Source organism: Thalia democratica, chromosome 2, assembly GCF_965202585.1.
Source record: "Thalia democratica chromosome 2, ktThaDemo2.hap1.1, whole genome shotgun sequence".
NCBI classification, from domain to species: domain Eukaryota; kingdom Metazoa; phylum Chordata; class Thaliacea; order Salpida; family Salpidae; genus Thalia; species Thalia democratica.
In genome coordinates, this window is record NC_139166.1 from 76,248,644 (window position 1) to 76,261,962 (window position 13,319).

General features: G+C 27.0%; 1 protein-coding gene across 1 annotated transcript; it reads right to left on the bottom strand.

Moving 5' to 3' along the window:
* Nucleotides 1-9,910: 9,910 nt before the first annotated feature.
* On the bottom strand, nt 9,911-11,467 carry LOC145828960 (E3 ubiquitin-protein ligase arih1-like). Its single transcript, XM_082936703.1, has one exon. The coding sequence runs from the start codon at nt 11,465-11,467 to the stop codon at nt 9,911-9,913; it is 1,557 nt and encodes a 518-aa protein (XP_082792829.1).
* Between the last annotated feature and the right edge of the window lie 1,852 nt (nt 11,468-13,319).

The following is a 13,319-nucleotide window of genomic DNA, read 5'->3' on the forward strand; positions in this document are numbered from 1 at the left end:
TAAAAAGTTATCTTCAGCAGTAAAACAGCATTAAATTTATACTGTAAAACTATCTCGGACGTGTTTGAAAAATGATAACATATTTACTTTATTTATATTATATATTTATTGTGTTAAATCAAAATTCTAATACTTAAAAGGCGAAACAGTTTAAAGTTCAAGATTTTGATCTAATCATGACAGTTTTTTTTTTGTGAAATTTAAGTCAGAAAACCACAAAGTTACTTAGAAATGCAAAAACTTGTGTTCTACCAAGTTTATTACTTAATACGTCTAGCAACAACATATTTAATTTGTAAAAATAAAGCGACTTTTTAACTAGTGGTATGTATTTAACTAACTATCATTAAAAAATCAAAGTGAAAATGCTATTATCTAAGTTATGTTAAGCAAAAACAAAAACTTAAAAAAAAAGCTCATTGTTTTATAAATATATTTTAGTTTTCATAAACATGTAATAGGAGTAGGCTTCAAACCGTTTGTTTAATATCCCTTTTTATTGGTTACTTATAAAACTTAGTTTTGTAACAGTTCAACTGAACATTTCAATATTAAAAACTGGACTGATCCTACCTCAGGTCGAATAAATCCGTTTTACAAAAATTTCTGCACATGTTTATATTAGGATGCTTGTTTATATTTTAAATGATTGTACATTAAGACAGTACAAAACATGTAACTTATTGTTATAAAACATTTCTAATAATGGCTAAAAAAGATAATGTCTTCGTAAGCTATATTTATTATTTAATTAACAATTTAACTGGTAACTTAAATTTAAAGTTATCATTATTTAAAATTTGAAGATGCTTTAAAATTGGATTCCTCAAAAGTCTAAAATGGTACTATGTTTTATTTTGTTTTTGTTTATTGGTATTGTTGTGGTTATTAAGCAATAAATAAATGATACCATCAATGGTATTGAATGCATAAAACTAACTTAAATAAGTAGCACTTAATAAAAAAACTAAGTTGTTGTGCTGAACAAAATCCATACAAAAAATTATCGACTAAAAATGTTTCTGTGTCATACAAAAAAATTAAGAATTAAAAAAGATAAAAACTGCGTTTTTACTCTATAAAAAATTAGTAGAAGATAAAGTAGCTTAATCAAAAAAAAACACATTAACTAAATCTGTATACGTAAATTAAACAGACTGATATTTTTGAGGTTGTTTTTTATAGACGCAAAAATAACAAGTTAAATAGAAAAGCTAAGCAAGTGTATTTTAAGTTCTATTTTTATTTAATCCTGTTGTATTAATAAAGATATTGGAATTAGAACTTAAAATTTAAACGAAAAATCGAACAAAATGAATATTAAAAAGTAAAAGAAAAACTCGAAAAAACAAGTTAATAGGTTTTATATACTAAACTTTTTTACTATAAATCTTAAGCTATTTTTCTAAGACAATAACTTATTTAAGTAAAAAAAAACTTAAATAACCACAGCTTATAACTCGATTTCAATTTAAAACAGCTAACATAACAACTAGATTTGTTATTTTTAGTACCAAGAAAGTAATGTAAAATAAGAATTTTAAGAATGGTTGTTTCTATTGAAGTTTTAAAATTTGTTACAGTTTTTTAATTCTAATTAAACAACTTTAAACTGTTTATAGCAAAAGAAAAAAGTTATTTTTTTCTTAGAAAACGTAGTTTTAAGTTTTATTTAAAGTAGTATAACAATGTTAGATATTAATATTACTTTTACAAAACCGCTCTAAACAAGTAATAATGTAAGTATGCGAATGTTAAGTAAATATTAATCTGAAAAATAATAACGTTATTTCAGATTAAAACTTAAGTAGACAGCTAAAATTTAAGTTTAGCAGATAGTTAAACAAAAGACTAAATTAAGTGAATTATTTAGAAAAGTTTGCTTTTTGGTTTAAGATTTTATTATTTAGTATAGGATTAAAGTACATAAGCATTGAGATATAACATAATAATAAACTGCTAAATCTTTAAGTAATTAAAGTAAACTGTTTCATTATTTCAAGTTCCTACTTAATGAAAATACAACTTGTGTTTTTTTAACTTTATGACATTAAAAATTAAACCATGCTTTATAAAATGTAATTTAGAATGGCAGTTTGTAAACTAATTAAATAAGTATGAATAAAGTGTTGAATAAATCTAATTCATAACTAATGTTTTATTAAACACAAAAGTTTTCAATTTTCATTAACAAGAAATAAACAAATAAATGTATATAAATATGAAAACGTGTCAAATGTGAACGAAGATACTTTTGCACGAAGGGTAAAGTATTCACTAAAAGACACTTTTTCACGAAGGGAAATTTTCGCACCTGAGTAAAAAAAATAAATAGGATAAAATAAATAAAATAAATAAAATAAGTAAAAAAAACAAAGAAAACTAAAAATAAAAAAATTATGTAGTTAAAAAAAAAAGTTATCGACCGAGTTTAAGGGTTAGACGTAACAGTAACAGTAAAAATAAATGAGAAAAAATAAAAAACAATAAAAATCAAAGTGTTAAAAAAAAAATAACTAAAATGAAATAAAGAGAAGACTAATAAAATGACAAAAAAAAACAGTTACCGACCATGGGTAAGGGTTCGGGGTTACATTCTTTTTTTTTTTCGTAATTTTATGCTAATAAAAGATTAATACTGTTGTTAAGAGCTGTTTTTTTTTTAATTTTCAACAATTTAGTAATTATATTTATTCTTACACAGAAGGAAAAACTAATTAATAATCATTTTATCATTGCAATTTTTAATTGAAAGTCTAATTAATATCTAAAAAAAGGTTATTCTTGAAGTTCCCATGTTTTTTGTAAGAAATTTACATGTATAAAACACCCAATTGTGCATAAAGAATAGAGAAAATAAAGTTTATGAAAAAACTCTTAAACATTGTCCTAAAACTGTTTGTTTTGTATGTACTAGTTTGTATTTGTAAATATTAATACTTGTTAAACTCCGAATTGTAAATATAAACATCTTACGATAAAAAGATTTTTAACTTAAACTTCAAACCTTTATATAAGGTTAGTATACTGTATTGCAACAAATATTAAAGCAAATAGATAAAAATAATATTATTTATATGATATAGTTTTTTTGTTAAATCAAAATTTTATTATATAAGTGTAAAATTGTTTAAAATTCAAGGTTTTCTAGTTTTTTGAGTCACTTTTATTAAAAACTCTTGGTTATACAGGTTTTTTTTCAAAATGTTGATATGCCTAGTGTTTTAGTCTAAATTTAGAAAATCTAGGATTTTAGGTTTTTTGGCAACCCGGTAAATTATGAAAGTATTTGAACTTCAAACACATGCAGATAAGTTATCAATATAATTACAAGCTAAAAATTTTAAGAACAATACTACTTTTTGATTAAATTAAATTCATATTATTTATAGGCTTGCCTCTGTTTAAGTTAAAAAAAAAACATTCTTAAGTCTTCCTGAGTTTTTTATTAATTATTTTATTTGCTTTTATACTGTTAAAACTTAGTTTTTCAAGAAAATTAGTTTTTATATAAAAAATGTTGCAATTTAAAAAACTAACTCTTATTTCTCAGATGATTAAAACTGTTCAGAGTTATAAAAGAAAAGTTTTAAAAAAAATTCTGAACGTTTTAAGGAAAATTACATAACTAAACTTAGTCAGCCTGCACTAAATAAACAATTTCATAAAACCCTGAGTCGTCTTAAGATAAAAAAAAATCAAAATATACTTAGATATCCAAAGTCTGTTGCGACCCTATTTCAAAAATACTCCTCAAATTTGTTTTATTTAAGGATATAGGGGAGAGGAGTAATGACTTTTTTGAGTAATATTTGTGATGTATTATTACTACATAAATCAGGGTTTCCGAAAATGGGCAGTTTCACAATATTTCCATATAACAAAATAACTTTGCTTTAAAAAGAAAAAAACTTAGCATCAATATGTTTGTATACGTTTTATTCATCCTAAGTATATTATACTAATTTATTAGAAAATAATTGATATTCATTGTTTTCCAATTCAAATCAGGAATTAAAAGTACCAGTTTTTGTGTCAACCTTATGCATTAAGATAGGCTAAAGGTAATAATAATAATAATTTATCCAGAGTTGCCACAAGCTTTTGAGAAATTTTTTTCAACTTTTCTGAATTTCTTCCAGGTTTTTAAATTACATGATTTTGGGTTTGTTTTTTGTTTAAAAATAAGTTTAAGGTTAAAAGGTATGCTAGTTAGTATAACAACGTTTAAAAGATATCTTAAAACTTCTAAAAATAAGTTTTTTGATGAAAGATTTTTCAGTGATAACAAAAAATTATCCAGATGGTAGATTTTTCGTGTCAAAGTAAAACTAAACATGTAAAATTTATCGAAATCTCCATCTTTTTCAGGTTTTTAGTGATTTTGTTTAAAATTCCAGGTTATATTCAAAATTTCTCTATTTCCAGGTTTTTTAGACTAAATTGGGGAATTCCAGATTTTACCAGGGTTCAAAGTTTTTTGGCAACCCTTTTTGTCTTGAATTCAGGGTTTCCACATATTTTTGGAAAATTTTCTTCAGGTTTTTAAAATTACAAGTTTTTGCGTCTATTTTAAATTTAAAGTTAAGTTAAGGGAAAACACTGTTTAAAATTGTAAAAAAACATTGAAAAAATACTGTAAAGCTACTTTAAATATGTTTTTTTAATAAAAAAATGTTGATGGTGGCAAAAAAAAGCTTCAGATATATAATAGATTTTCTGTGTCAAATCAACATTTTTACTTAAGATGTAAAATTTTTTCAAATACCTGGTTTTTCCAGGTTTTTTAGTGATTTTTATTCAAAATTTCAGGTTTTTTTTAATTTTTATTTCCATGATTATTTTCTACCAAAAATTTCAAACTCAAGGTTTATTCATGCTTCAAGGTTTTTTGGCAAATTTTCTTCAGGTTTTGAAAAGTGCAATTTTTTTGGGTCTATTTTGGTTAAAAGTTAAGAGTAAGGTAAAAAAATGTAAAAATTAGTATAAAATATTTTTTGTGTCAAGTAATTTTTTTTACTTGATATGTAAAAAATGTTTAAAGTTCCAGGTTTTTCTAGGTTTTTTGGTGATTTTTGTTCAACATTTCTCAAATTCCAGGTTTTTTAGCCATACTCAAGCTTATCCAGGTTTCTAATTGTTTTCAGAGTTACATATTTTTGGCAAAATTTTTCAAGGTTTTTAAAACTTCTTCTAGGTTTTTTAAAGTACTTATTTTTGGGTCTACTAAGTAGTAAAACAATATTGAAAAGATATCTAAAACTTCTAAAAAATGAGTTTTTTGATGAAAGATTTTTTAATGATGACAATAAAAAATTATCCAGATGGTAAATTTTTAGTGTTAAGCTAAAACTTTGCTACTAAACTTGTAGAACTTGATTGCTATAATTAATAAAAACTAACAAACAAATTATTTAAAAATATATGGTTTTTGAAAACTAAACTTCCGCATTAAAAACAGTATAAAATTAGCCAAATCGTTTATTTAAAGCTGTTGTTTTTAAAGATATACAGCAAATAAAGGTCTCCAGTCTCTACTTATTGCTAAAGACAGGGTTGCCAAATGTTTTTGGCAAGTTTTCTCCAGATTTTCAAAAAAATCCTCCAGGTTTTTAAAAGCACACGTTTTTGGGTCTATTTTTAGTTTAAAGTTTAGTTCAAGGTTAAAAACTGTTTTAAATTGTATAAAATCATTGAAAAGATTCTGTAAAGCTACTTTAAGAGTGTTTTTCAATAAAAAATTGTCATGATGACATAAATTTTTTATCACATGAAAGATTTTTCGAGTCAAATCAAAATTCTACTACTTAACATGTAAAGATTGTTTAAAGTTCCAGGTTTATTAGTGATTTTTGTTCAAAATTCAGGTTTATCCAGTTTTTTTTCTAAATTTATCAAATTTTGTTGGTTCAAAGAGTTTCTAAATGATAGAACTCAAAAAGTAGTAATTAACAACATATTTTCAGAATCTTTACCTACTTTTAGTGGGATCCCTCAGGGAGGGATTATTAGTCCACTACTATTTATTACTTACATAAATGATATAGCTTCAGAAGTTAATGTTAGCAGCAACATTAATTTCTTCGCAGATGACACAAAACTTTTTAGCCAATGAAACACAACTTTATAGATATCCTTAGATAAAATTTACAATTGGCTAAAGGAAAGAAAACTAAACTTAAACCCTAGTAAATGTCAAGTTCTAAATATTCTAAAAAAAACTACTATCTCTACTTTTAATTTTAAAATAAACAATGCAAATTTATCTTCAACTAAAGTGTTTAAAGATCTCGGGTTTTTTTTTTGCTGAAAATCTAAAATGGAGCCACCATATTAATCACAATTACCAAACTGCATCAACTACATCTTTTCAAGTTTTAAAGAGCTTTAAATCTACAGATATAAACATCCTTAAAAAGTTGTTTCTCACATATATTCGTCTTAAGATGAAATATAACATACAATATTGTCTCAATATTAAAAAAAAAAGATTTTAATCATATAGAATCTATTCAAAGAAAATATACCAGATTAATATTCAACCGCAGCAATATCTCTTATACGTCTTACATTGATAGAATAACAAAACTAAAAATAAAAATCTTTAGAATATAGAAGACTTGAGTTTGACCTCATTACTTTTTTAAACTAGTTAATGGTGAAACTACAATCAATATATGTACAATCAATTTTTAAACCTTATAGAACTAATTACTTATTGAGAGGAAATAGCAAACAATTTACATGCATTCATCATTTCAATAATGAGGTTTGGCAAAATTCTTTTTTTATTGATCAGTTCAAATATGGAATAAACTTTAAAATAAATTAACTTCTTGCAAAAACGTTAAAGAATTTCGATCAAAGTTAAAAAAGTTTGATTTAAATAAAATGTTTGTTTGTAAAATTAATAATTAATTTATTTATCAACCGTTGGTTTAATTTTTAGCTTTAACTTAAACCATAACTCATTTTTAAAGTAGCGCTTTTCCTCTATCAATCATTAATGATGAGTCCTTTTTAATATGTTGAATGATTATTTATCTGGCCACTCAACTTTAATATGCTTGAGGCTTTAAGTTTTTAATTTTTTATTAGTCAATGCATTTAGATTTTTCATGGTTGATCGTTGTACATCAAAGCGTTAATAAGTATAAGTTTATAAGTGGTTAAAAAAATGTTGCTATTTATGTTAGTATATAAATTTATATATATACTATATTGATATATGTTTTCACTTTTGTTTAAACAATGAACGTTTTGTGTTAATTTTATTTTTGATTTATTTCATTATGTGTTATTCTGTTTAAGTGGCCTGGGTTTTAATGCCTAGGTCCATCATATGGACAATAAACTTGCAATAATAATAACAACAAATTCCAAACTTCTCCATATTTTTTTTAGACTAAATTGTCAAAATCCAGAGTTCAAAGTTTTTTGGCAACCCTGTAAAGAGAATAAAATAACTTTAAGTATTTTAAGATTTTGTTTTCATAATAATCTCTCACTCCAAAAAATGGACCATCAAATAAAATATAAACTTATTAAAAATTTGTGAGCTATGGATGTTATTGGACCAACATCAAAAGTCTCAGTTTGGTCTAGTTGACTGTCTATGGGAAGACTATCAAACTGACCTTTTTGCCCATAATTTTCCTGCAGACGGGGTGACTTTCTAGCACGTTTGTGCATAGGACCCCCCTGCAGGCAGCTTGGTATTTTTATTTCTTAAACTGGACATAATAAAAATAAAGTGCTTTTATACTAACTTATTATAATGTATCAGTGAATTTTATCTATCAATACTAAAAGCTATTCTAGACTAATTTATATAAATTAGGCAAGATAGTTTAAATGATGTACCAATTATGCAAAAAAGTCACACAACAATATTACAAAAATTCTTACCCAATAAATATAAGCTGCTTTTAAAACTTTTATAAATCACTAGGCAAAGTTTTTTGATGAAAGTTTCATCATTGATTTAATCCTTATTTCTCATGACTGCAGCAAGCTCTAAATATTCGGAGTTCAAAATGAATAATGCAAACAGTTACAGCAGAGCATTACAAATTAATAAAGATTTTATTGTTAACAGATTTTTTTTTCTTTAGAACATTGATTTTAACATGAAATATTAAAATGTTTGAAGTTATAACATATACGTCATAAGTTTAAGTTATCAATTAAATAAATAATAAAATATTAACAAAAAGTATACAGCTAAAAGTATGCAAGCATCTGCTTTAATGTTTCATATTTAAGCTGCATTGTAATGATATTAACATTTCATATTCTTATTTTAAAGCGGATGTTGTAAGCTGTTTTACGCAGTTTTCGTGACGTGCTTCCAGTATTAAAAACAAACATCTTTTTATTTTAAGGATTTAATTTAATTTAAATGCGTATATATTTGTGTTTGTCTTTCAAATACGCGTTAGTTGCTTAGTTGGTGAATTAGTTATTCCGCGTTACGATCAAGTTACGATTAAGTTCAACGTTTTATTCACAATTTCGAGAATAAAGAAAAAGTCTACATCGCGGAGTTGATGTTAGTGTTTTATATAACTTTACGATTGTTAGTACTTTTTATAGATTTTATTTCTGTCGTGATTTAATAGTTTCTTTCTTCAGAACTAAGAATTATTATTGAAAATAAATTAAATTGTATTTATTCAAAGTGTGTTTTATTCTTAACTTAGAGATAAGTTTTGTAACTTATTACTATTAGCATATTATTTACTACTCGTAATTATAGCAGTCAGTTAGTAAGTTACTGGAGACAACGTAGTTAACAGTTAGGACATAAACATAACCAGTATTAAGATAGCCTATTTGGTTAAAGCTTTTTTTTTTCTTCGTTTAAATAATGCAGCAGTTCATTACAACCAGCAAACAAAAAAACTAAACATATGATGGTTAAATAAGAGCGGTTATCCAAAAAGCTAAGATTAAATGCCTGAAGTATGTACTTAATTTTATTTGAGAATCAATAATATATCATAGCTTTTATACTGTTTGCAAAACTATAAATCAAAACTGATAAGGCTTTTATAAGCGTAAAAAACCTTTTTTTTCCACTTAAACGTGAACTCATTAACTAGTTTTACATTTCATTAAACTTTTGACAAACAGTTAAGTAAAATTAAAAAGTTTAAAGTGGTAAACGAATCCAAATTTCGGATTCGTTCGAATCCGAGTCATAGTCTTATTCTAAAACTTAGGATTCGGCCAGATCCGAGTCTTGTTTTAAAATTAGGATTCGGCCGAATCCGAGTCCAAAAAGGCCTCGAATCTTGGATTTGGTAGATCACCACGTTTAAGAGTCAAAATCCTTATTTAAAATTATAAGCTTACTAAATAAACACAGACTATTTTTCTGATGGTATATGTACAAAACAACTATGATATTAAACTTACAAAAACTACGAAATTAATATAACAATAGTCTATTTTCAAAACTATACATTACCTATAAAAACACAATAAAACAACATGAAGTTTAAACATTGAAGGTGTATGACAAAAAAATTGCAAGGCGCACAACAAAAATGTTCTAATAATAATGTATTGTTTATTGAACGACAGAAAAAGTGCTTAAAGTTTGTCTTAAAGCCTGGTGTACGAAAAACCTTTCGGTTATCGAGTCGTACACCACAATTATTAAATAAGATTCTCAAGCAATTTAACGAAACAGCTTGAACACCGAAATCGTTAGATTGTTGAAAATTACAAAAGTGGGATATAGCTTGAACAGGTGTGCAGCGCTAAAATTTCCAAAAAATAATGATTTTGATTTTATTTGTTATTGGTCTTAAACAGCAAATTTTTTCAACTAAACATTGAATTTAAAAGAAAACTTAAAGGCTGTAGACTCGTCAAGCTATTTCCCAGGCGCAAGCTAAAAAAATTAAACATTTATAAATTGCCACGTGTTCTCAATGTTCTGCACCTTGACGTAATCAACCAACTTCTTCGAAAGGTTCTCGCAAAATGTCACTGTAGTTTTCAACTCATTCATAGTGTGGTGATCATTCAGCTTGTGAACCTCCCTTTCCAAAATCGCGCTCAATTTTTCGACTTGGCTTTGTAATTCTCCCTGGTTGCTCTCGAAGACACTTTTGGTTGTGGTGTCGTCCCTTAGGTAGAAGGCGAACACGTAAGAGTACATGAGAGTGTTGCGGCACTCCTTCAACACATCACACGCTTTCTTTATAACATCTCTTTGGAGCCAGTTTGCGGGCTTGTCATTGGCATCCGGAACATCTTCTTCATCGGTGTCCTCTTGCCAATCCTCGTTTTTGTGAACTTTTTGCGGTTTCCGGTACCTTTCGTAGATGCTCTCAATGGTGATGGCGCTTTCGAACTCGAGACTTTTCTTGTGTCCGGCGTAAAACTCGTGGTAACCGAGGTACCTTTTCAGCGCTCTCCTCTGATCCGAAATGTTTATGGCTTCCACCCGCACCTCGCACTTGTGCATGTTGTCGTGGTCGGAAACTTCGAGGCACAACCAGCAGAACTCGTACTTGCACTTTCCGCACAAAATGTGGTTGCATCCCCCGTTCTTTTCGATCTGAGCCTGGCAGTTCGGGCACTCTTTGGTGTTGGCGCCGATCCAGTTGGCAGTTTCGCTGTCGTCATTGCACTTTTTGATCCACTTTTTAAGCATGTCGCAATCCAATGGGTCGTGCCAATTCCATTGGCAATTAAAGCAGCTTTTGTGTCCCTTGGAGCATTCCACGTTGTAGTTGTTGTGAAACTCTTTACACCTGAATGCTATTTCGCAGTCGGTTCCGGGACACCAAGCAGTGTTTTTGTTGTTGTCCACGTAAGACTGACCAAACAACCGCAAGAATTTCTCCTGGAGTTCTTCATCTGCTAAGGCGTTTAAAATATCATCGAAACTTAGTAGCTGCTCGCAATCTTCACCAGGACATTTAATATCAACAATCCGGTTGTTCATGTTTTCAAGGATAGAATCTTTCAAGCACCCTTTACAAAGCACATGGCTGCATGCAAGCTTTGCTACATCATTTCGGTAGATATCATCCATACAAACTTCACATTCCAAATTGGAACAATCTGTTTGAATAGATTGGAGTTCAAGTGAAGCCGTTTTATTTCTTTTACTTCTACGTGTTCTACTTTTTTTTCTCTCAGTATTCAAGGCTTCAAGTGCTTTATCAACATCCCAACCGTTGTTTTGAAGCAAACGTCTGGCCTCCGGTTCACTGACACCATCTGCATTAGAAATGAAGTTTTCAATTTCAGATTTAGCGCTTTCTAGAATGGCACGTTGTGAAAGCTCTTCGAAGACTGAATCTTTCGGAAGAACTTCTTGGATGACTTCTATTTCACTTTCACAGTCGCTGTAGCTGTTGTCAGAATCGCCCGTTTCAACTGATGATTCACTATCCGAAGAATTGCTCACATTGTCTTTTGCGGATTTTTTTTTAAACCATTTCATGTTTTAATTTTATGATTTTAAATCTGTTTATAAAATATATTTCATTAGTTATTTTTCAGAAGTACTCAATAGTTCTTTTCAAAACAGAGTTTCCCGAATTAATTTTTATTATTATCTCATTCTATTAATTAAAAACATTATTTAACCATTTAAAATATCATCCTTTTCTAGTAGTTACTTATCCATTAATGCACTTGTTTCTTCTAGTAATTGATTGTCATAGTTGCTCCTTAGCGGTAATGTTAACTACTTTGCCCCTATATTAGTGTATAAAGCTGTCTTGATTGACCAATAACTGTCGTGATGGGTCCTAAACTGTCCTCATCAGTTATCTTTTTTTAATCTTAAAATTTGCACACAAAAATTTGCAGACTTTGTAATTTTTTATAAAACAAAATTGATACGACTAAAAACGTACACAAACTAGCAAAACAGTAAAGAGCTTAAGCGTGACCACACCACACTTAATTATTTATGAACACTATCTATATTTCTGTTTTTATATTTTTTATTAGTTTAAATTATCACGTTGTACAATTTAAGATTATGTATAAGATGCTTTTTACATTTAAATGTTAAACTTTTTTTTTTGCTGTACATGATAATCAATAAAAGCAATAGTAGGCAACAGTTAAGAATATAGTAAAAAACATATTTTATTATGTTTAAAGGGTATAATAAAATTTAAATCACCATAACAAATTAGTATTTTCAACATATTGAGCATAAGCCTTAGTAGGTTTTAAAAAGCTTTATAAGTTAGTAGTGAACACATTTAACTTATAAATACTGTTATTGAAAGTAAATTAAGTAATTAAGTTGGATTAAAAAAAATTGCATTAATAAGTTTAGCCTAAGGAAAAATAAGTTGTTTAACTAAACATTTTGATATACTGTATCAATCAGAAAATTAGTATATACACACTAAACTTATCTTAACATAGAACTGAATGCAAATCTTTAACCTATTGATCTAAACAGACATTGAAAATTATAAAAATGGAAATATTAAACCTAAGTTAACCATTGAAAAACAAGATATTTAAAATAGCTTAAATACAAATCTTCTTAAATATAACAAAAGGCTGGTCTGACTTTTAAAAACCAAAAGCTAGCTTGGTACAGCCAGATTTTTTCAAAAATAAAACTAGTCCAAGTTAATATGGTAACTTTACTAATTTCAAACTAGTCTAAGCATGAGAGCCACATACCATCTATAAACAAATTCCTATGTATCTGAATTACTTTAAAAACTGTAGACTAAACTGTTTTAAAATATTTTTTATATTTAAGTTTTTTTTTTGATGCCATAGCGGAACAAATTACTTTAAGTGATTAGATATTATTCATAACTAGCTTTAAAAAATATAAATTCAATAGTGTTAATTGGAAGTAATTAGGTTAAATTAGTCAGAGTTACATCAAACTGACCCGAATAGCTTGTAAAAATATTATGAAAAAATAGCATGATCTAAAAACTAAAGAAAATACAAACATATCTTAAATACAAGTATAACCACAATAATAAAAAGGCTGCCATCTACAATAAAACACATTTAAAAATATGTTTCTAAGTTAAAGAAACTAATACTATATTTTAGGTTTAGCTTTGATAAAACCTTAAAAAAAAGGAATGAGACAGACTAATGTTTTTCAAATCTCTAATTAAATATTTTAAACAAGCTTGAGTGCGTGGAAACCATGCAGTGAACAATTTTTATAAAAAACTATAGTAATGTTTCAACATTTTTATAAGATAGGATTTATAAGATTTTATTAAGATAAGATAAGAATATTCAAATTTTCACTTTTAAATGAAACTTTTTAGCTTAAGTAAAAAATTAAATATATA

Bases quoted from the DNA above. Each gene is read 5' to 3' on its own strand.
- LOC145828960 (XM_082936703.1), bottom strand. From the start codon at position 11,467: ATGAAATGGTTTAAAAAAAAATCCGCAAAAGACAATGTGAGCAATTCT.